At 45.9% G+C, this 24,815-nt stretch overlaps 1 protein-coding gene across 1 annotated transcript in view; it reads left to right on the top strand.

Annotated features, from left to right (window-relative positions):
• Positions 1 to 24,815, top strand: part of ARNT2 (aryl hydrocarbon receptor nuclear translocator 2) — a 76,724-nt gene that overhangs the window by 13,667 nt on the left and 38,242 nt on the right. The window contains exons 4-6 of the mRNA XM_054387784.1: positions 1,500 to 1,713; positions 22,369 to 22,471; positions 24,439 to 24,504. Of these exons, the coding sequence (XP_054243759.1) occupies positions 1,500 to 1,713; positions 22,369 to 22,471; positions 24,439 to 24,504 (383 nt within the window). The remainder of the gene's footprint in view (positions 1 to 1,499; positions 1,714 to 22,368; positions 22,472 to 24,438; positions 24,505 to 24,815) is intronic.

The following is a 24,815-nucleotide window of genomic DNA, read 5'->3' as shown; positions in this document are numbered from 1 at the left end:
AACAAAGTGTTGTTTGTTATTAAATCAGTGATTTATGGCTTGGTTGTGTCGTTACGTCCATACTGCAGTGAACATCTCTGCCTAGGATGTGTTGTTGTTTTATCCATACTGAACATCTCTGCCTGGGCTGTGTTGTTGTTTTATCCATACTGAACATCTCTGCCTGGGCTGTGTTGTTGTTTTATCCATACTGAACATCTCTGCCTGGGCTGTGTTGTTGTTTTATCCATACTGAACATCTCTGCCTGGGCTGTGTTGTTGTTTTATCCATACTGAACATCTCTGCCTGGGCTGTGTTGTTGTTTTATCCATACTGAACATCTCTGCCTGGGCTGTGTTGTTGTTGTATCCATACTGAACATCTCTGCCTGGGCTGTGTTGTTGTTTTATCCATACTGAACATCTCTGCCTGGGCTGTGTTGTTGTTGTATCCATACTGAACATCTCTGCCTGGGCTGTGTTGTTGTTGTATCCATACTGAACATCTCTGCCTGGGCTGTGTTGTTGTTGTATCCATACTGAACATCTCTGCCTGGGCTGTGTTGTTGTTGTATCCATACTGAACATCTCTGCCTGGGCTGTGTTGTTGTTGTATCCATACTGAACATCTCTGCCTGGGCTGTGTTGTTGTTGTATCCATACTGAACATCTCTGCCTGGGCTGTGTTGTTGTTGTATCCATACTGAACATCTCTGCCTGGGCTGTGTTGTTGTTGTATCCATACTGAACATCTCTGCCTGGGCTGTGTTGTTGTTGTATCCATACTGAACATCTCTGCCTGGGCTGTGTTGTTGTTGTATCCATACTGAACATCTCTGCCTGGGCTGTGTTGTTGTTTTATCCATACTGAACATCTCTGCCTGGGCTGTGTTGTTGTTGTATCCATACTGAACATCTCTGCCTGGGCTGTGTTGTTGTTGTATCCATACTGAACATCTCTGCCTGGGCTGTGTTGTTGTTGTATCCATACTGAACATCTCTGCCTGGGCTGTGTTGTTGTTGTATCCATACTGAACATCTCTGCCTGGGCTGTGTTGTTGTTGTATCCATACTGAACATCTCTGCCTGGGCTGTGTTGTTGTTGTATCCATACTGAACATCTCTGCCTGGGCTGTGTTGTTGTTGTATCCATACTGAACATCTCTGCCTGGGCTGTGTTGTTGTTGTATCCATACTGAACATCTCTGCCTGGGCTGTGTTGTTGTTGTATCCATACTGAACATCTCTGCCTGGGCTGTGTTGTTGTTGTATCCATACTGAACATCTCTGCCTGGGCTGTGTTGTTGTTGTATCCATACTGAACATCTCTGCCTGGGCTGTGTTGTTGTTGTATCCATACTGAACATCTCTGCCTGGGCTGTGTTGTTGTTGTATCCATACTGAACATCTCTGCCTGGGCCATGACAGCTCACAAGCAAAGACTATTTGTCAGCAGTGACAGAGTTGCTATTTAATTCCCTTTCCTTGCTGGCATTCTGCTAACCCCCTTTCTTTGGCAGGAGCTGAAGCACCTGATCCTGGAGGCTGCAGACGGGTTCCTGTTCGTCGTGGCGGCCGAGACGGGCAGGGTGATCTACGTGTCGGACTCGGTGACTCCGGTGCTGAACCAGCCGCAGTCGGAGTGGTTTGGCAGCACCCTGTACGAGCAGGTTCACCCTGACGACGTGGAGAAGCTGCGGGAGCAGCTCTGCACATCTGAGAACTCCATGACAGGTCAGATGTGTCTGCTGTCTGCTTTCTGTGTCTGCTGGATCCCTGCAGGCTTTTCCTGACGCTCAGAACACCTGGTTTAAAAGTCTGGTGGCAGTGAAATTCAGCAGGACTCAGCTGCGTTTCCTTGCATTTCCTTTTGCTTCCTATTTGTTTGACTTCAGCTAAACCACCCTCAGGTAGTTGTGTACTCAAACTTCTGGCCTGGATTGTTTTCTGGAAATCTGCAGTGTTTTCCTTTCCTCTTCAATGAACTTGTGACTTCTTTACAGCTCTGTGTTTCTTTCGGGCAGTGTTTATTTTGAAGGCGAAAGTCATGCTTTAGACTTTTCCATCTTCATAAAAGTTCCTTGTGGTTTGCTAACGGGAATCCTGGGGGGAAAAAAAATCCAGTCTTTGGCAGCTGAAAATCAGCGGATTTGAAATGGGAAGCTTTCTCCTGGTGTAGGTTAGGTATAAGCTGACTACCTCTCATTTTGCACATGAAGCTAAACCGTTTTCCTCTCTTCAGTACAGCTCTGGCATTTACAGATACCTGTACTCAAGTCTGCCCCTAGGAAACTGCCTTTGTCTTGAACAGCATACCTGGGTGTTAGAGCTGTGAGAATTAGCTAAATCCTGGCTAAACTCAAACTTGGAAAGGAGGAAGCTCAACTTCTTACTCTTCCACACAGTATGTTTATAGTCAAAGGGAAAAAAAGAAGCAGCTAGGGGAAAATATTGCAACCCCCTAATCCATGCAGAAGTCACATCAGTTCTCCTTGCTTCAGTCATTCACAGTTCTGACCTGGTGTGCTGGAAGTTTTGTTGTGTTTCATAACTCAAAGGACAGCAAACCAGTTCTGAGTGAACCTGCATACTGTTTACAGCTCCCATGTCCGCACAGTGCCAAATTCATGATTTCCTGTGGGTTGGATGTGATGTGGTTTTGGCGGAGCTCTCCTGTATTCAAACGGGAAACTCGGGGCAAAAATCTGTGGTGAAAATCCAGATGGATCGAAACCAAGTGACCCGTGAAGGGAACCTAGCAGAGCAAAACAGCTGAGATTCATACCATGGGGCTTGCAGAAAAGCACAGCCTCTGCTTTTGGTCTGGAGCGTGTCATGCATTGTCACGTAGGGCCCACCTTCCTCCAGGCAGCAGTTACTGCAGAGCCCCACTGAACCCTCCTGTTTCAGCTTCCAGGTGTGCTCAGCTATGGGGCCTGACCTGCTCGAAGTAGAGCAGAGCTAGGCAAATGCAGAGCACTTCTGAAAACCCAGCTTGGTCTTTTTTCCACCATTAACTATGTGCGTTTCTGTTCCACTGAGTTCATCTATAGCCAGTGGAAGGAGAAGTTCAAATAATAGCATTTATAGGACTGCAGCTTTTCCTTGCCTGAGTCTTCTGGAGCTGTCAGATTGACACAGCAGTCCTGTAAGCCTGCTGTGCACAGACAGCTGCACATTGGCCCAGCATGATGGAAACATCAGCCTCTTTAAAGCCAGGGCAGCCTGCTCAGCTGCACTCCTGATGTGCAAAGATGGCTCATTAGGGACTGGAGAATGTGCATGGCTAGAGCTGTTGCAGCAGCAAGAACACCAGGTAATTCCTAACTGCATGGGGCACAGTGCTCAAGTTTTCCTGTACCAAAGTTCTTGCTGGTTGCATGGGCAGTGCAGTGTTTTAGCCAGGTGAACATGTCACAAGCCATAAACACAATCATAGAATCCTGGAATGGCTCAGGTTGGAAGGGACCTCAGAGATCATCCACTCCAACCTCCCCACCATGGGCAGGGACACCTCTCAACTAGACTCAGCTGCTCAAGGCCTCATCCAACCTGGCCTTCAACACTCCCAGGCAGGAGGCAGCCACAACCTCCTTGGGCAACCTATTCCAGAGTCTCACCACCCTCCTACTGAAGAACTTCTTCCTCAGCTCCAGTCTAACCCTGCTCTGCCTCAGCTTCAAACCATTCCCCCTTGTCCTGTCTCTAGACACCCTCATGAAAAGTCCCTCTGCAGCCTCCCTGTAGGATCCCTTCAGGTACTAGAAGGCAGCTCTGAGGTGCCCCTGGAGTCTTCTCTTCTCCAGGCTGAACACCCCCAGCTCCCTCAGCCTGTCCTCATAGCAGAGGTGCTCCAGCCCTTGCATCATCTTTGTGGCCTCCTCTGGACTCCCTCCAACAGCTCTGTGTCCTCCTTATGCTGGTGACACCAGAACTGGAGGCAGGATTGGAAGTTGGGGTCTCACAGTCATGAGTCTGCTTCTGATTTCAGGCATAGGAATATAGCTGAGTGTGTATCATCTCTCATAAGAGCAAGACAGAACAGGATTTTAAGGTGCAGTCCTGCTCTTTGAGTAGCTTTGTTAAAGATATGTTTGCTGAAGTATACTATACTTAGTTAGGACACCAGTAGTTTTCTCAGTCAGTGGAGCTTGTAGACAAACAGAAAGCTCTGGATTTGTTGGCTTTCCAGTGTTATGTGTCATGGAGAGCAAAGGGCAATGCAGATCTTGAAAGAGATGCAAGCCACAAGCTAGCCAGCTGTGTTTGATGCCTTTCCTGCTCAAAGTGAAGGTTCAGTGCAGGCAGCAGGAAAATCCTCATCTTGTAGTGACCTCTGGCTGTTGAGCACAGGATCTGCTTGAGGGAAAGAACAGACTTGCAGGTGAAAGTGTAATGGTGTGCTATGGTTTTTAATTTTGCACTCTTCCTCATCTTCTCAGGATCTATTTTCTCAGCTCTGTAACCTCCTCTTCCAGCCCTTGAGCTGGGGAAGCAGTGACAGTATCCTGACAAAGGAGAAGCTTCACTTGCCTTGCATCAGACCAGAGCAATATCCTTTGGTTGTATTTGTTTGTCCTCTCACAAGCACCAGTCCTTAGCAGTGCATTGCTGAGGTTTCCCCAGCACCTCTTGGCAATGCTGCCACCCAGAGAAGCTGCTCCAGACCCTGAGGACTTGGAAGGCTGCCACTGGCAAGGGGTAGCAACAGAGAACAAGCTGGTGGAGAAAGCAGGCTCCTGCTCACACTTCTGCCCCAGGAATAAGCCTGGGACTGGGGCTGTGGTTGTGTGAGTGGCTTTTTGGCAGTCTCACTGGCTTATGCAATCCTCACCTCATCTCACCCTCTCCTCCTTAGGCATTTCTGTGGTACTACCATGAGTCACATCAAGGGGACCCAGCTGAAAGCTAAGCTAAGCAAAAAATCCCTTGGTTTGCTGGAGACAGCTCTTTGGGCCACCTTATTGGAGGGTTGCTTCAACTCTTGTGTTAACACCAAAGAGGAGCAGGAAGTGAATAGCTAAGGGTAAGGAGAGGACAGGACTGCAGGAGCAGTAAAACATTCTTGCCAAACTGAAGTGGCTGTCTAGCTATGGCCTAACCCACACAGTGTGTTTGGGGAGTTATTTGCTTGCTCTATTTTTAACTGTCAGGATATGGAGAAGGATGGATCGTTTCTATTCCATTTTATATCCCTGGGGAATTTTATTCCCTGGAAAGGGAACAATTGTCTGCTTTCTTGTACAGTAATTGCTAACACATTGTAGCAAGAGGAAGGCTGAGCTGTGCAGTAGATGTATGGTTTGAAATGCTCTAGAAAAGACAGCAGCTGAAACTTGATGATAGCAACAAATGGTGCTCCCAAGAAAAATTGATGTGTGTCGTGGGTGTGATTAATCAGAGTGGGGCAGATAGTCAGGGTAATCATTTATTTTCCCTCTTTTGTTCCTGGAAATCTGCAGATGGGAGAACAAATAATTTTCCAGTATGGATGAAGGTTAGATCCCACAGCAGGAACCATTAGCAAAGATCTCTCAGCTCTTAGGATGCACCAATGACACTTGGTGAATGCTGGGTTCAGAATTGCAGTTGTGAAGGGCTGGGTGGAATCCTGCTGTGAGCATGAGCCTCTAAACAGCTGCAGACAGCAAATCTCTGATGGCACAAAGAACAAACAGAGCTTAGATTTCAGTGCACTGGAAACCAGCTTTTGAAGTCTACCTCTGCTAGACTTACTCAAAACAGGATGGAGCAAGCACTGCAGTAGACTCTGCTGCCATTAAGCTACAGCATTCCAGAGGACTTTGCCAGGCTAATCCTCCATAAGCACTTCATGGAAGAGCAGAATGAAGAGTAGAGGTACCTTTTATGGCTGTCTGGAAATATTCCAAGTGATTCCATGATGTGTCTGAGATAGGCTTGTCAGGGCTATGAGGTCCCTGTTCCTGCAGCCAGCATCTCCAGTGGTGCAAATGGGAAACACCCAAATTTGTTGTATTCAGTTCTGAGCTCCAAGCAGCACAGCACAGAGTAATCCAGCTGAAATATCTTCCCTCTGCCTCACTCTCTACAGCTGAGGTGAGGCAGGGAGAAGCCTGTGTAAACCCAGCTCTGGCACAACGCCTCCCTAGGACATTTAGGATCAAGAGGAGTCCTTGCAGACTGTTTCAGCTGAGTAGTTAAGGAGGGCTCAAAGTGTGGATCTGTGACTGCAAGAAAAATGATGAGAAGCAGAACCTCTGCAGCTTTCCATTTCAAGCAATTTAAAAACGACTGAGTCAATTTACTTGCTAGCTGAAAAAGATTAATTGAGGTTACTCCTGGACAGTACTTGTATGCCAAGTTTATTCTTGGCATGGTATTTTATTGCCATAGTTTATTAAGTACAGAAAAAGTAGAGCATTATGATGGAAATGGTGACTGACCACCAGCAAAAAGTTGAGCTGCTAGGTACCTTTTTAGCAGGAAAGAGCATTGGTGGAAACATCACTCCAGGTTACACAAAGAGACATTTGGGTTGAGGAACCTATCTCCCAGAACCCTCAGATAATACATTGTCTTGCAGTGGTGGTTGCAGCATCTGCAGTTTTCTGTCCAACTGCAAAGCTTTCTGTTGCCAGACACAGCCACAGAAGCCAAATGCTGTAGATAAAGATGGGGAAAATAGTGTTAAACTCACAAGAGGGCTCTGTCAGCAGCAGGGAAGGGAAGGGAAGCTTTGCACAGCAGTGGACAGCTGGGAGATGCTCAGCAAATGGTGAATAGCCAGGTGAAGGGGAGGGTTAGGAGGAACTTCTCCTGTGCTGATTTTCAGGAAAGGATCTGCTGTAGAGAGTTTTTACTCTGTGAGCTGTCTTGCACTCCTCTGCTGATTTTCCAACTCTGATTTTTGCATGGTATTTCCTAGAAGAGAGGGAGTTCTTCTCTTACAGCCAGCCAGCCCCTCAATACAACTGTGCTTTTATTCATGGTCACTGTTTTGACCTCTCACTTGAATGACTGATACAGGAGAGATTCTAAGTGATAGGGAGAAGAACTGGATGGGGGTGAACTTTGTAGAGTTAGGGTTGTCAGTTGGACTTGATGATCCTGAAGGTCTTCTCCAACCTGAATGTTTCTCTGGTTCTGTGAGACTCCTGTTTGGCCAGGTGTGCAAAATCCTCTGAAGAAATGGAAAGAGTAACTTGAGGCAGGATCAGAAACCTCTGAAGAAATAGAAAGAGTAATTTGAGGCAGGACCAGAAATCAGTCCTGGCAAATATGATTCTGATAGGCCTTAAATGTCATCACTGTTAACAGTGAAACTTCTGTCTAATGAAGAGCATTCTGCACTGGGTTAGCAAACCACAGAGCTTGTCCTCCTGCTCTCACAGATGGGCTCAGCCTATTTATTCTGCAAAAAACCCACTTGAGGTATTGGTGTCCAAAATCATATAACAAAGATGTATGGATGCTTTTCTTCCCAGAGCTGTCCGTGGAAATGAAACAACTGGAATGGGCTGCCCAGGGAGGTGGTGGAGTCACCACTGCTGGAGAGGTTCAAGAGGAGACTGGATGAGGCACTTAGTGCCATGGTCTGGTTGATTGCTTAAGGCTGGGTGATAGGTTGGACTGGATGATCCTGGAGGTCACTTCCAACCTGGTTGATTCTATGAACCCAAATCCCCTGTTGTTCAGAGGAGGATGCCCTTGCTCAGACAGCCTACAAAATGAAGAGCTGGAGAAAAAACTCCTGGGACTTTGTTCTGCAGCTTGTGGTTCTGAGGAGCACATGGATGAGAGGTTTCTGGAAAGGTGCTGTGCGTGTAAAGGGCTGGCTCAGCTGACAGCTCTTGATTTCTTTATTATTTTTACTGCTGTCTGTGAACTCATTTGAGTCCATGGAGCCTAAAGAACCATCTGTTTCTGAAACGTGCCCAGCCCAACAGCTTAGGAAGTCAGAGTACAGAGAATTAAAACCAGATCTCAGTATTCTGGATTTTAACATCTTAGCAGAGGATGGTTGACCAAGTAAGACTGTGAGCTTCTGGCCAGGTAGGGGAATGAGTTCTGTAAATTTTTTGTTGGTAGAGAATTAATAGCTGCTTGTGCTTTTTATCTCATGATGAAACAGTGGGTCATCACCAGCTGTGGGCACTGAATGCCCATGAAACTAAGCTACCTGCAGGGTGAAGTCAGGCACACATCCAGTAAACAGCACAGAGCAAAGCAGGCAGGGTGGGGAGGAGAGAAAGTTTCCCCACGCACATGATATGAGATGTCCTGAAAGCTTTTATTTCTGTGCAGGACTGTCTGAAACTTGACTCTTAGTGTTTTGTGGGATTTTTGCACCCACCCACACACCCCTCACTTTATTCCTTAGAAGGGTGGAGGCTGGAGACAGCCTTGCCAGGATTCTGGCACCTGCAACAGCAAGGAGCAGAGACAGTTTGTAAACCAGAAGCTTCAGCACTGAGGTTGTCCTTTCTTTTTCAGGACATGAATTGATGAAACACACTGCCATGTATAGAGTCTATAGGAGTGGTTCGTGTGAACAGAGCAGTTCAGGTTTCAGGCTGCTTTTACTGTAGAAAAAGCCAATTTTGGCAAGGCAACTTTTCCTATTTTAAGTGTGAAATCTTGGAAGAGATTTTGGCTTGTTGCTGACAGCCACACAATCACTATCTGAAATCTGGTTTGCAGCAGAATTATGTGGTCCCACCAGCATTGCAGAGAGTGAAGAAGATGCTTCAGATGTAAAACTTTCCATGCCCACCAGCTGGCTGCTGTGCCATTGTTCCAGAGTTAAAAACCTGCCCACGTGTTGTTCTTGTGGCAGGAAGGTCACAGCTCCCACCTCTGAGCTTGGGGATTGCCAAGCACAGGAATTTGTGGAGTTTTAGCTTTAGTCTATTCAGCTGGTGGGTTTTGTGCATGCTGGATGGAGGAAATGAATGTTCTGCTACTCCCATTCTCATTCTGTTTGCAGGCAAATTAATCAGTGCAGTAGATGCTTAGGAATAGGAGACAAGGAAGCTGTGGCCTGGATGGCATCTACATCTTTTAGGATGTCAGGTAGTGATAGGGCTGGGGGGAATGGAGTAAAGGTGGATGTGAGGAAGAAGTTCTTCCCCATGAGAGTGGTGAGAGCCTGGAATGGGTTGTCCAGGGAGGTGGTTGAGGCCCCACCCCTGGAGGTGTTTGCAGCCAGGCTGGATGAGGCTCTGGCCAGCCTGATGTAGTGTGAGGTGTCCCTGCCCATGGCAGGGGGGTTGGAACTGGCTGATCCTTGTGGTCCCTTCCAACCCTGACTGATTCTATGATTCTATGCTCTTGGCTGTCCCACTGGAAGTGATGCCCAAAGCCTCTGTGTCTTCAGCTTCTCTTCTGCCATTATGTGGTTTGATCAAGCACAGTTTGCCCACTCCATGTGACCAAAGAGAATAAAGCTCAGTGGGTGAGGGAGAGCCACCAGAGCTGTGATTATGCTGGGCTCTCCAGGAGGAAGACAAGGGAAGTTTTGAATATCCTGTGCATTAAATTACACATCTGTCACCCAATGCTTCCTTTTGCAAGTGAGCTGCCCTGCTTTGCAGTTGGGGTGAATGAAACAAATCCTTCATTCAGCTGTGCCTGGTGTGACCACAACTGTGGTCCCATAATCTTGCAGGGTGTAACACAGAGGGTGGAATTCCACTTCTTGTGTTATGTGAGAAGGGGACTTCAAGGTCCATTGCTGCCCTTTGGCACACTAGACAATACCAGAGAAGTAAGAAACTTCCCCCTCTCCCCCAGTCTGCCCTCAGAAGCTAGGTACTTCAGCTGACCATATTTTTAATATATGGTACATTTAATCTCTCAAACTTGTTCCAAGAGAACTTTGTTTTGCTTTGGTCTCTAGGGCTGTTTCTGGGGGGGGGGAGGTGGGAGACTCCCAGATGTCAGGAGAAGCCAGCTATGTATGAAACAGTTCATAAAGAACTGCTCCACAAACAGTGCCCCAGTGGTCTCTCTGCTGCTGAGACACTCCATTTGGGTGGAGAGTAGTGGAAGGAAAAGCTGGTGATGATAAGCTGCCTTTTATTCAAGTGCCTTTGGTAATCATGATGAAGGTTTGAAGAGCTCAGTGCATGTTTTTACCAAAATAAGGAAGCAGCTTCAGTGTAGCACTCTGGAACAGACTTCCTACACCTGATCAGCATCAGGGAATGCTTTCAGGGTGAATTTTCAGACCCTTGGGCACGCCTGTGTGAGTGAGCTTTGTGGTTGTTATTTCTCTTCAGTCTTCACCTTGAATTTCTCACTTGGAAGCTGTTGTGTGCTTTGCTCTGTTATCACAGATGTTTGACTGGATCCTTTTCAGGTGCTGGCTTTCAAAGGTTTGTTAAAATGTTCAGTGTTTATTCAACCTGCTCTGTTTTGTTAAACACAGTGAAATATATGGAGTTAGTGATCTGTTATTTCCCTCCCCTCCCCCCCTTTGAGAAATGTTGGTGTTTCACAGGTGCCTGACCAGCTTCTTTGGTTAACACTCTGCCAATGAAGCAGTCTGAGCATGCCCCTTGCAGCCAGTTGGCACTGGCTTTGCTTGCAGCCCTCTGTAAATCTCAGGTGCTTCACTGCTTCCATGGGAGCTCCATAGATGCTGGGAGGGTGTGACATTAGCCTTAAGCCCTGCTTTTCCTTGGGCCTAATTTCAAAGTTGTGTTGTCCCAGTGAAGTTAATAATACATTAAAATACTCTTTTACTATGTGATGAGTTGCAGCAACAGACAAGGGAGGCAGAGGGAGAAGTGGTGCCTGGGAGCCTTGCTTCAGAAGGGGATAATTGGCTTATTCCATGCTGCTGTCACCTCTTGTTCTCTTCATTGAAGCTCTGTGACAGCAGATGCAGGATTTTGGGGTCTTTGGTCCTTCCCTGGCTTTCTACCAGCTTGCTGAGCAGCCTCTGGCTCCTCACTGATGGCCTGCAGAGAGCTGCATGGTGGGGAAAGCCCCCCACAGGGCAGCACATGGGTGGAGTGGTGGCATGGCCCACTGGCAGCATGCAGTGGTTTGATCCCTTTTATTGCAGTGCCTTAGATCTGGGCTTACCTCATCAAACATTCTTGTTTCTGTTTTCATAGTACATGGATTTCTGCATCTAATTTGTGTCTTGAGCCTTCAAAAAGAGAATTAAAGCCCATAATGATGCTTGGTCCCACATCCCTTATTTTAACTGACCCAGAGGAGCAGCCTATAAAACAACCACACAGCACCCCTGAGCGTTTTGTTCTCTTCCCTCCCTCCTGTGTTTAAATTTGATTCTGTCCTCAGCAAACCATCTCACAAAGTCACCCTGCAGTCATGAATTTCTTCTAATGGACTGTTCCATGGTGTGCCCACCAGCTCCCATGGAACAAACCACAGCCAGGTTCAGAGCCAGATGACACTAGTGTTTACTAACAAACTATCCACCCCAGGTATTTGAGTTTGATAATGAAGTACAAGTCATACAGAATGCCAGGAGCTGAAGGCCTTTTGGCAGAGGTTTCCTTGGAAAAGCTTCCTGCTGAGTGTTGAAGTGAAGCAGGTTGATTTAGAAGCTACTTACAACCCTTTTGTATTGGTTTAGTAGGCAGCCTGTGTAAAAGCATAAATTGCACATTGCAAAATTATTTTGGCTGGCTGGCCTGTCATGGGAATCTCTGCTGATGGGGCTATGGAGTAACTGTTTCTGGGCTTTTCCATCCTTTCTAGTTACAAAAACTCTTTTGAGGAGCTCTTTGCATCTCAAATCATTGGCAGGCTGCAGTGTGATCATTTTCTCCACCTCAGGCTTTCCTTCAATACATTTGATAATTTTAACAGAAGTGCTACCCCAGCTGTCCAGCTCACTGAACCCTGAACTTGGCGATATTTATTTAGTGATTGAGTCTGAGTGACTGAGTGGAGATCTGAATGTGACTGTCACAGCTTGCACAGACTTCCAGCAAGGTGAAGCTGCTGCTGCCAGGGATTGAATGGACAGTGCAAGGACAGGAAAAAAAGAGAGGGAAGAGGAAGTGGAGATAGATGCTGTTGTATTTGTGTCTAGGGAGAGCTTACACCTCTGCATGGACTTCTATAAACTATTTTATTTAGTATGATGGATGTTTCCCATGCAGAAGGTAACCATTGTTGGAGTTCAGAATGCATTTGGTCCCTAAAATGCTTTTGATTCTTGTTGTGTTATAACTTAACTTTCCACATGTGCTTTGAATTACTCGCCTGGGGTTTTATGTCCATTTTTTTCCAGGCCCATCAGCAGAGAGACTTGCATGTGATCTGTAACACTATCCCTTCAGATAGTCCCTTAAAATTGACTCAAAAGCAAGGCTCAAAAGCCCACGCTGTTTCCTTTGTAATTGAATTAAAATGATGCATATTTGCCCAGCGCTGTGGAGAATTGCATGATGCAGCCTGGTTAGTCAAACACGAAGTCAAGCACAGCAGAGGCTCTTTGGCCTCTTGAGCTTTTATGAGAACAAGTTGTCTTAAGCAAACAGCTGTGTAATGTGAGGGGTTCCTTGTTTTTTTCAACAGGAGGGGGTGAGAAAGTTTTGAATTCTCCCTTTATGGGTCAGTGTCTGCAGTTGGTAGGAAGGGGACAGACAGATGTTTAAAAATAGCCACATTTCAGATGCATTCCTTCTTTTTAATGTCTTTTTTGCTTTGCTGTTGATTGGATCAACTTCTCATTCTATTGTAAGGATGTCATAACTTGACTCTAATGCTCATACAACGCCTTTTTGCAATTAGATGATGTAAACCTTAACATATTTAGAGAGATTCAAATAGTCCCCCTGAGGAGCTGGGCCAGTGAAGAGAGTGAGCTTTGATGGTTTATATTTGTGAGTAGAACATTTGCCCTCCTTACAGGATAGGTAGTTCAGGAATTATTTTTCATGAGTGTGGAGGGAAAAATGAGCACTGGAGAGCATGTGCTGGTTCTAAGGAGCATCATGACAGTGGAGGATTGGATTCAAGTGGCATTTCTCTTCCCTATTTAGGCTAATTTGTGTTGAGTTCTGTACTGATACGTCAAGAAGTTATCACAGGATATAAAGAAAGATAAATCCGTCACCCAGCAGTTAGGTTTCTTGTGAAGCATTATCGTGTTCATTTCTTATTTCAAAGAATCCTGGAATGGCTCAGGTTGGAAGGGAGCTCAGAGATCACCTGCTCCAACCTCTCCACCATGGGGAGGGACACCTCTCAACTAGACTCAGCTGCTCAAGACCTCATCCAACCTGGCCTCCAACACTCCCAGGCAGGAGGCAGCCACAACCTCCCTGGGCAGCCTAATCCAGAGTCTCACCACCCTCCTGCTGAAGAACTTCTTCCTCAGCTCCAGTCTAACCCTCCTCTCCCTCAGCTTCAAACCATTCCCTCTTTTCCTCTCTCTAGACACCCTCATGAAAAATCCCTCTGCAGCCTTCCTGTAGAATCCCTTCAAGTACTGGAAGGCAGCTCTAAGGTGCCCCTGGAATCTTTTCTTCTCCAGGCTGAACAAGCCCAGCTCCCTCAGCCTGTCCTCATAGCAGAGGTGTTCCAGCCCTTGGATCATCTTTGTGACCCCTTCTGGGCTCACTCCCACAGCTGGTCATGCCCCCTAAGCAGATTGTTGTCATCAGATTCTGATGGTCTTTCTGAGAATCACTTGGATTAAATTACTGAGGCTGTTTATCTACAGCTGCAGTGTGTTGAGAACTCATCTCGCTTATATGGGCTTGGATTCTGTTCCTAGCTGCACCTCTGCTGCTGGCTGCCAGCAAGCAGGACGAATCATTCCTTTGGCCTTCAGTGTCCTCCTCTTTAAAGGTGTGGGCCTCCTCAGAAAGCTGCTTTAATCTCTGCCAATAAGGGCATGCTTGGAGCCAGTTGTATTTGGTACAGGGATGTATTTGTTTCTCAGGGTATCAAGAGTGCTTTGGGGTGTGCAATGGGGCAAGGGTTTGGTGCTGCTGCCTGCTGCTCAGTATAAGAAGCAGGAGAGCAGCAAAGGTCCAGCTGGTGAGAGCAAAGCAGTCTCAGAATGGTTGGGTGCAGGCACTGCCAGCTGTGGAGCAAGAGTTGCTGTGTCTTATCCCTGCCATCCCACAGCTTCTTGGTTGCTCTGTGTGCAGTGTAATGACAGCTGGGGAGTCCTGTGTGGTCCCTGATTTTGTGCAAGGCTGCATGAGACTGACTGATTTCACAGCTGTACTGTATTCCTAAGGGATATTGGTGTCCCACTGGCTTTGATCTTCTGGAGAAGCTGGGCCAGGGCATAAAATCCTATATGGCAGAGGACAGAGATGTAAAATGTTGGTTTGCTCTGTAGCCTTGTGGTATCCCATGGATGGGGCCCATCCTCTGTACAGTCGCGGCAGCTGGGAAGCAAAGTTGGGAAGTGTGCATGGGGAGACCTTGTCCTAACCCTAACCTAACAGGACTGCCGCCCTCAAAGGTCTGCTGACCTGCTGCGTGAAAGATTTGACAGGATTGCCATTTTAATATCAGGAAGGATTTAGATTGCCTCAGCAATCTCCACATGATCAGGAACCTGTCTGCCCCTCTCCCCCAGCATGTCCTGAGCTTCCCATAAGCCAGGCACTGGAGTTGTGGTCATGGTCCATAAGGGTAAGGGATGACACCTTGCGGGCAGAACCCCGGGGCTCCTGCACCCACAGGGGAGGCCATCTGGAGAACAGACCCTTCCCCTGTGTGAATTCAGACTGCCTGGACCCTGCTAACAATGCAGCCATGACACTTCCTTTTGCACGGATCCCAAGCCTGCAAGGCAGAAGCCTGCTGCTGCTCCGAGCCCATCTGCTCCCCATCAGCCAGGGGCCTGGCAGCCGGCCCGGGTGGTGCTGCCGCGTCGCAGCCGCCTGGGGAGTGCCACTGCCTGCACGCTGGGCTTGTTTGTGAGCAGGGAGGGGGGGTGCTGAGTGAGTTAAGCATCACGAGTTCTTAGCAGATTTGTTCTGTAAAAACAACCTCATCAGGCTCTTCCTTTCTAGAGCTGTGCATTCTTCGTGGCCTCTCCGTGGGCTCGAAAAGTTAGCAGCCAAGCCTGGGGTAGATGCCCTGATGGTAGTATGGCAGAGAGCTGGGCTTCCAGGGGCAGGGGCTGTGCGCTCTCAGTGTGCAGGTGATGGATGTGTCTGTGCCTTTACGTCAGTAATTGTGATGGTTTGAAACTGTCTCTTTAATTTTTTTCTTTGCACAGTTCAAGCAGAGAAAGTGAAAGAGTGTAAAGAAGTCACTATTGGGTGTAAGAAAGCAAAATAGTGATTGTTCTGAACACTTCCATTGGATAGATAGAAATGTTTAAGAACTATTACTCAAAATGAAGTGGGCACTCTGCATTCTGCAGTGGGGGCAGTTGCTGGGCTGTCTGGCTGCTGTTTCTTCTTCTCTTCTGGCTGAAGATAACACACACTGACCTTGGCAGCTAAGTTAACAACTTTCTGCTTTAACTAACTCTGCTTTCTGCCAGGGGAGTCTCAGGGGAAGCCCCTGGGAGAGAGGCGCCTTTGGGAAGGGTCCCCTTTGGGGGGAAGCAAAGGGAGATTGGTTGTGCTTTTCTGTTGATTGTGTATATATATATATTTGTTGTGAATTTTGTATATTTGTACATATTCATTGCATTTCATCATAGATTGTAGATTTTGCTTGTAAATACAGCCTTCATTTGCTTCCAGAGTGAGCTAGCCTGGTCATTGTTGGGGGGGGGCGGAATTTCAGCTCACACTGACACGGTAATAAACCCAGAATGCTGAGAGAAGAGCTGTGTGACCAGGATTGAGTTATTTCTCATGTGTGTATTGTTTTATGAGCTGCTTTGCAGTGTGTATTTATTTCTAATGTGTGTATTGCATTACGAGCTGCTTCTGGGTTCTTTAAACACGAGTTCCTGGAAGGAGAGCCTTCAAATACTGTGTTTGCATTTCGGTTCTGATTCTTAATGTGTTCTTAGATCATCTGTCTTTTATTTTTTTTAATATTGGGATCCAGGGGGTAGATGTGTATTTATTAAACTTAATAGAGCTTAAAGCTCTTGCTGAGCTGCATTACACATGAGATGCAATTTTATCCCTTACAATTATAAAGATATAAACTTAAAAGGGTTTTTATTTTCTTTTAATTGCTAAATTAATGCAGAATAATTACTTTGGCATGCACCTATCACGAGTAATGTGATATAAATTGATCAGATGTAGGCTGTTTAATCTTCTTATTGAAGGCATTTTGTTTCTGTATTCACAGTCTTTCAATTGTTTTCTGTAGGAGCTGCACCAGCTGAGTACCTAAGCTGGTGTAAAGCTGGATGAATGAAAAATTAAGACAAGAGCTCCACTTTGTTTCGTGGAGCTTCATTGTTTATTCCAGTCACCTGTAGCTTGTATCTGGACAAACTGTTGTGGAGTCAGTGTCCAACCACCGTTGCTGTGTTCATGCACATCTCTCATACCCTCAAGGTGGCTTTTGATGCTCTGCTCATGACTGATAAAGGCTTTTCTGTGCTGCCTCTATAGATGGTAAGAAATTAATTTGCAGTGTTGCACTTTTGTGTGATCAGCTGGCAGCTCATAGCTCTAGTTGAGAGCATTCATCTCTAAGTTGATGTCTGCCACTGCTTTCTAAAACATGTAATATGCTAATAAAGAACATCACCATAGAAATACTGTGTTCTCTGACCCACCAGTTGGAGGGTCAGCTTGCATTTGAAGCTGTGTCCAGAAGCATCAAGTACCTTGACAATCCCTCTGTTTTTATTTTTAATTATTTCCTCTTGTTTTCCTGCATCCCTGTCTTGCCTTTCCCTTTTCAATAGTAAGATAAAGCTGAGTTTAGTTTTCATAAGGAGTATGCCTGTGTCCTGTTTGTCTTCCCTGAGTAGCCTGTGGAGTATTTTTGATGAGCACAAAGTTGTCTTTTGTTATCTTGTCCAAACCAAACTTAGTTTATGGTTTATTTTGTTTTGCCTGGAAGGAAAGATGTGGCTGAGAAGGATTAGGAAATACCTAACTTGTTCTTTGTAAGACAAGACACTATCAGCTCCAGCATGAAGCTTGCTGGGTTGCTGCAGATACTGAGGGCAAGGTGAGACTCCATATATTAATTCAGAATGTTTCCTTATCAGGCTCAAGATTCTATGCAAGACATCAGTCCAGCTACTGATAAGTTAGAGGGAAATGGAAAACTGTGACACAGACTTTGCCAGCAGTGGGTCTCTGTGTGTGAGGCCAGGACAAATCTCTTCTGTTTTTTGTAAACAGATAGCCTTTTGGTGCAGCAGAGAGGTATTGCCATGCTGCAAACTGGCTGTAAATACCAGGTGATTGTTTTTACAGACTGGCATTTTCAAGCTGCACTGAAATTTTTGCAGAGGAATGCCCTCATGTAACCCTTCTTTCTGATTGCACATTGTAGGATACCTAGGAACTGGAAGTCCAGCAGAGAAGACATTTGTGGTAGATTTAGGTGTTGAACTTCTGGAAGTTTGAGTCAACCAAAAAAAAAAAAAAAAAAGGAAGAACTGAGAAAAGTAACAAAGAACAGACTGTGTTTGACTACCAGGCTATAAACCTCAGCATACAGTGCTTGAACATGGAGGAGCAAATTTTCTAACAGGCTGCTGCTATTGTGTAAAGATGGATTTGAGCCAAACTCACAGATTTGAAACCCCATGAACTTCAGTAGGCCCAGACCAGTCCTTGGCTTAGGTTCATCTCAAACCTTGCAAGCACAGAAAAGGCATTTGAACAGTCCCAGTAGCAACTGTGGAGATGCAGAAGGGGAAGGTTCATGCATAGTCTGATCACTGTTTGCACACACAGGGTCGTGTTGGTGCCAGTGTGAACATTTGTCCCCTTGGTCATTCTGAGAAGGATTTTAGGGCATCTTTGAGAACACTGCAGCATAATAGGAAAGGAATGTTTCTGGAATGTGTCCTCAGCACTTGAATTGCTTGCCAACTGATCTTTTTAGTGGGAAAAGCTTCTTATGGCTGCTCTTATTTTACCCAAATAATGAAACTCTTGCACATTGTGCTCACCTCTGTGGTCCCCTGCTCATAGGACAGCTCTTCCAGGTTTAAGCAGTACTGAATGGGGACTGTAGTGGGTAGATTTCAGCAGATGATTGATGGTACCCAGACCAGCTGGAGTGGTTCATGTGCTGGGTTTAATGAGCAGTGTGCTCAGTTCTTTTCTTTCTCCTTTGCAGCAGAGCAAACTCTGGTTTTAGAGCTGTGCAGCTGCTGTAAATGCTCATAAGCCAGCAGCGTCAGGCAGCAGTGCTGTGGTGGAGCCAAGCATCCTGCCCTTGCTGAGAGCTGTGTCTGGAGCTGGGGAGGGGAGAAATTTAACAGCAAAATGAACGCTGTGCAATTAGCAATTCGTGGGGAAGCTCCCAAGGGGTGCAGCTGGTGGTTGTTAAAACTGTTCTTCTGAGGAAACCAGAGGAAGGAATTAAAAAATGCACATGTGCACTCTTCAGTTAGCAGAAGCTGTCAGGACATCCTAGAATATTTCTGATTTGTAAGAATATAATTGCCAGCTTTTAAATCAAATGTGCTCCGTCTGTGTTTCCTTTGGAGAAACCTGAATGGGCACTGATGACCAGGTGTAAAACATGCAGGAACAGAAGGAGATGTGCACATTGGTTCTGAGACAGAGCTGTCTGCATGACACAGTTGCAGTTTCTGCCAGTTTGCTTGACTGCAATGTGGGGCCTGCCAAGGTCCATCACATGAGAGCCTCAGCCAACTGTAGGCGATATTAAAGTAAGGAGAAGATGATTTTGCAATTCCATGTTGGCAGAAGTGGAGCAGTGTGGGTCCATCCCCTTCTCAGAGTCAGATGTGGAATGGCAAGGTGCCCGGGGAAAAACAGCTCTGAGTTCTGTCTTGAGACCAGGTGACATTGGTGTTGTGACAGCTTGTCCCAAGAATGAGAAGTCACAACAGGTTCCAAAGTGCAGCTCCAGCTGGTCCTGACTTCACCATTTTCCATCTCTCTGTGCTCATTTAGAATTACCTGGTAAAAACTTCATGCCGTCAGTCTAAGTCTAGAAATGAAGATGTTATGATGATTTCTTTCAAGCAGTTAGCACAAAACTAAAAGGAGGTAGTGTTGTATCCAGGCTGCCATCCTTAGGCAGGAGAGCTCTCCAAACAGAGCTGCATTGGTGTCTGTGTGAGCCTGTGGGCAGACCCTTGGAGCACTGCACTGTTGCCATCTCCAGAGCTCAATGCTGGCACACACCTGTGCTGGCTTGGCCACTTTGGTTGCATACAGATCTCAGAGTGGGTTGTTTCCCAGTTCCCTCTCCCAGACACACTCTCCACACCTGGCAGCACCAATATGATGAATTGGAAAGCTCTGAGGTAGGAGTCCTGCTGTGCTGTGTCCCTCTTGTCCCAGGGAAGGCACTGACAGGCTTCTTTGAGCTGAACTGAAAGCTTTGTCCTTCGTCTATTCAATTGTGATTTTTCCCTCTTTTTAATATAATTTGACCATAAACTCATGCAAAAATGAGTCCCAAACTGCTGGTTCTTTATCAAAGCCTGCAGGATGTTGTTAGAGCTCTCCAAGGTTAAGGCACTCACAAGGAGCTGTTGGAAGAAGCTGCTGAGAGAGCTTTGTTGTAATCTCTGGGTAGCAAACATTCCTCTGACTCAGACCTCCACGTCCCCCCTGCAGTGATTTTGTAAGGCAGGGCAATATTTAGACCAGTGTTTGTTATCTGGGACATATTTCTGTGACACTGCCAAACGAAGAGCTAAATTTAAAATCGATGACTTTTGTTGTCGGGAGCTCAGGACTTGCCAAAGGAGGATGTGTCAGCAATTCTGGGCTCAGCTGCCACCTACTTGTGAAGTATTCTTGTTTTTATAGCTGATGAGAAAAACTGAGGCATTGCTATTAGCTCTTTGAGTTGCATTTTATTGTCACTGGGCTTTGATGATTAGTGTCACTTGAAGAATTTGCATCTGAATGGAAAAAAAGTGCACAGAAACTCTTCTTTTGTTTGTGTGACGAGGTGGTTGTGTCCACAGAGGAGGAAAAACTTTTTAATGGTTTTATTTGGCTTCTGTACCATGGGGTTCTCCACATAGACTCTGTCTTTATTTGCTTCACTGTCTATTGCCTTGGAGTAGGAGTCAGTTTGCCTCCTGCCTAATGGTATTTTATGTCTCTAAGTTGCTTGGTTAATTGAAGGGATGGGCAAATGGACTGTGGCTTTCAGTACAGCCAAGGAGACAGATGGACAGACAGGCTCCCTGATGCAGGGAAGGGAAGAGCCTGAGCATCAGATCCAGCCTGCATCATAGGGGCAGGGTGACTGAGATAGGAAACCTGGTGCTGTCATTTTCCCACCTCACACCTCAGTCATACACCTGGGCTAACATTCAGCCCAGTGCTGCAAATGGAAGCATCTTTAGGAACTGCTCCCAGGCTTGATGACTTCTGAGGTGTACCTTGGAGACACATCAGATGACACAGGCTGACCTGTCAGCAGGGATGGCTTTCCTCTAGAAGTACTTTTCTTTAGTATCCCTTAAGGATAAAATACCACTCCCTAGTTCCTTATGTAAAATACTACTCTTTAAATTGTTCCCTAGTGATTTTATTCCCATTCCTGGATGGAGGTAGGCAAAAATAATTAATGTTTGGCAGCAGCAATATTTCAGAACTTAATTTTTGGACAGAGACTTTTGAGGAAATGTGTTGAAGCAGAGTCAGAGCACTGTACACTTGGGTGCTTGTGTCAATGGTAAAGGCTTAGGCTTGTCTGTTTTTAGTTAGTGGAAGATCCTGTACCTGCCTTAAACTGCAGGCTCCTTATGGCATCAGCACTGGTAGCTGTCATTTAATTGTCTGGCAGCTGTTCCCCTGCATTTCTCTTGCCCACTGTCACTGCTGTGGCTGTATCCAGCCCTGCAGCATTATGGACCTGGGCCAATCAGTCATTTCCAGTCTGTGTTTCTGGTGTGCAAGGTTTTATAGTCAGCTGTTAGCAGCTGAGCTGAGCTGATGCAAAACTCCATCCTTTTAGTTCTTTGGTGATAAACAGTGATAAACTGGGCCCTGCCATCACTGATCTCAATCTGTGCTCATCACTGCCTTCTGTTTGGTCTCAGGAGAGACAAAATCTGTTACTGCCCTGCTACTTACTGTTTTTTTTTTTTTAATAAAGATCCATACCCTTCTCTCCATCTTGTCCTCTCTTGAGGGGACTTGGCTGCAGGCATCCCTTTTCAGTGCTGTGTCAGGGGGGGTCACGTTCTGAGGTTTGTAGTCAGCTTATGCTGATCAGCAGGGTCCAGCCATGGACTGTGTATAGAGTCCTGTTGTGGGGGGTCAGATCATCTCACTCATCTGGCTGAAAATGAACTCTAAAAATATGCTGAGATGTCAGTTTTTATCGACTCTGAAAGGGCTCCAGCACAGGTGCTGCAGTGACATATCCCATATCTCATAATCAAGGAGAAAAGCTTGGTGTTATGGATTGCTCATCACTGCTGCAGCCCTGAACCTGTGAGGTGGTGTTCTGGGGAGAGATGAGGGCATAGGGAAAGGGGAGAAGCTGTCAGGAGATGGTACTGTAGAGAATCCAATGGAGAGCCACGAGGATGCTTAGGGGACATGAGCATCTCCCCTATGAAGAGAGACTGAGAGCCCTGGGGCTGTTTAGTCTGGAGAAGGGAAGACTGAGAGGGGATCTCATCAATGTGCATAAATATCTGAGGGGTAGGTGTCAGGAGGAGGGAGCCAGGCTCTTTTGGGTGGTTCACAGTGATAAGACAAGAAACAATGGGTTCAGGCTTGAACATAGATTTCACCTCAGCATGAGGAGAAACTTCTTTCCAGTGAGGATGACAGAGCCCTGGAACAGGCTGCCCAGGGGGGTTGTGGAGTCTCCTTCTCTGGAGACTTTCAAACCCCAGCTGGATGCATTCCTGTGCAGACTCCCCTAAGTGATGCTGCTCTGGCAGGGGGGTTGGAGCTGATGATCTCTTGAGGTCCCTTCCAACCTCTGATATACTGTGAGACTGTGGTACTGTAATGTTCCTTTATCCACAGTTCTGGGAGAGTGCAGTGAGCAAAAAAGCTACACTTGCTGTCATTGTCTTCTCTGCCTCCAGGCATTTGATCCTGCCTTGGAAGCTGGTCTTGGGCCAACTGAGAAAAGAGCCCTCACTGTTGTGACTCAGTCAGGTTCCCTGTAGTCATTGGTTAAGCCAGCATGGAACTGATGTGGGACCAGGATCGATTTTGTTTGTATTTTTTTCCCCCCCTAATTGGGCTAGTGGCATTTAGCTGTGAGCTCTGTGTCCAACAAGTGAATTGAATGCCTGTACTGAACATCAGTTGCTCTCCTTGGCTTTTCTAGGACGAATCCTGGACCTGAAGACTGGAACAGTAAAGAAAGAGGGTCAGCAGTCCTCCATGAGGATGTGCATGGGATCAAGGCGCTCCTTCATTTGCAGGATGAGGTATGCATTCACCTGGTATTCTTCTGATGCTTCCAATATGTTCTCAGATGAGATTTAAGACATTTTTTCTTGCACTAATTTGACCTTGCTTACCAAAAACAAACAAACCAACCAACCAAAAAAGCAGCTGTGGTGATGCCCTCTCATTGAGCATTTCCTGAATACTTGCTTTTGGAACTGAAGGGAAACTGCAGCCTCTCCTCTGCTGTGCTCCTCATTGGTGTGTTGCAGTTATTTTTGTCAGTGTGGGGTGCAGAATTCTTTCCCCAGAGAACTTCATGACAGCTTCACCCCTGGAATGTAAAGCCATTGTCTCTTCAGTCAAGTTGCTCAGATTGGTACTTAGGGAACAAAGCTTTCACAAATGTAATGAAAGTCCAACTTTGTGTATTTTTTCAGCAAACCCATAATACTAAAAGAATCTTGAAGACAAACAGGAATTCAGCTGTAAACCTGCCAGCTATGTAGGAATTAACCTAAGCCTGGTATGAATTAACCAGATGTCAGCTGGTTGATGCTAGATAAATGAGTAATTGTTAGAGGGGTTTTATTTTGCAATTTTCCAACTTCTCCTGCATGGCTTGGGCTGCTTTAAAGAGCTCTGCCTGCTCAGTGCTTCTGCCTGGGGCTTGTAGGCACTTCTGTTGTTGTGCTAACAGGCTGAAATGCCTGTTGCTGTTGCAGTTTTCTCTCTGTGGTTACTGGGGAAAGTACATCATTGCATCTGCAGCCTATACCCAACAGAAGTGTTGAAAACAGATAATGCAAAACCTATTATGAAATGAAACACACAGCACAAGAGCTGGCACATTTCAGCAGAACTTGGGTTATGTGGGTGGATTTCCTTCCAGTCCTGGGAGGAAGCTGAGTGTGTGGCTCTGAGGTGCCTTTGTGAGAGGTTTCTGTAATCTTACCTGCAGGGTTAGACTTCAGAGCTGTAGTTCCTTTTGCCTCCTTAACTGGGGGAAAGAAATACAGACACTTGGAGCATGGCTTTCTCCTCCTGCAAGCTGCACACAGTGGGCACATGAGGAGGACTTTCTTGTGCAAAGACAACCAGGCCCAGTGTCCTGTTTACAGCTGTCCCTCAGCTTTTCAAACAACATCTCACATTGCAGTTATTTCCTAGCACCCTGGTTCTGTAAACTCCAGTGCATGAAAGTAATTGTGTGCATGCCATAGCCCCATTGTTTTTGTAGTCTCTAAATCTTATTTCAATTGTTTGTTCCTTCTCCTTGGCAGTCACTGGTATTGGGAAAAAAAAAAAAAGAGAGAGAGAGAGAGGAAAAAAATTGGATAATAATAATAAAAAAAAAAAACCTTGTGGGAAGAATGAGTCTCAAATAGTGTGAACTTTCCTTGTGATTGCTTCTTTCATTGTTATTGTTCCTTCTTTTTTTTCCATGAAGAATGAACTGACTTTACCCTTCAAACTATTTGCTTAGCTTCAAAAGGATGGTACAAATTATAGAGTTGGGCCTGGTTAGAAATACCACAAAATATATACCACCAAGTGTGCAACAGACACTTGACAGTGTAAACAGTCTGTAACCAACAGCTTACTATCTGCTAACATTGGTTTATGGCAGATAAAATGCTCTATCCAAGGAAGCTGCTGGAACACAGATTGTTTTCTGTGGGTATTTGGGGGTCCTGACTTACATTATTCTCTAGTTTTCACCCTTGTTTTGTACCATTTTTAAGTGTATCTGTTCTCTAGCCACTCTTGGAATGTCTGTTTCAAATAGTCAGGAGGGAATCTTCTTGTAGTCTCTTCTATTTTTCTGTATAAACTGAAGAAGATCTTTGCAATGTCCCCAGAAGCTCAGTCTGAGGAAGCTGGAAGTCTAAGAAAACAGGAATTTGTGACTTGCTGTCAAAACCAAATATCATCATTGTTTGCTTAATGAATTGCATTTCATCTTGGGTGTTTACATTAATTCTTTCAAATGCTGATTTACTTTTAGGTGTGGAAATGCTCCTCTGGATCATTTACCTCTGAACAGGATAACCACCATGAGAAAAAGATACAGGTACTCTTGTTTAATTTACTGCAACAGGCAGCTGCCAGAAAGATTCCTATTTTCTGCTGTGTTTACTGCTCGGTCTCAAGGAGTGCTACCTGAACAAGCATCTGCATTAGCACACAGTCTAAAAGAGCACTCCCAAGAAGTGAGTTATGGAAAAGAAGGAAGGCTTGAACAGCTTTTTAGTGGGGCTGACAGAGTTGTACAGAGCTCTCAGTTGACATCTGGTAATTCTGACTTACAAGTATCAGCAAATCATCAGGAGGCATTTAAAAACATAAAGCTGTTCTGCCTGTCAGTCAATGTGACCTTTCTGT

The sequence above is a fragment of the Indicator indicator genome, chromosome 16 (assembly GCF_027791375.1).
Source record: "Indicator indicator isolate 239-I01 chromosome 16, UM_Iind_1.1, whole genome shotgun sequence".
In the NCBI taxonomy this organism is placed as follows: Eukaryota; Metazoa; Chordata; class Aves; order Piciformes; family Indicatoridae; genus Indicator; species Indicator indicator.
This window is presented reverse-complemented; position numbering and strand designations above follow the sequence as displayed.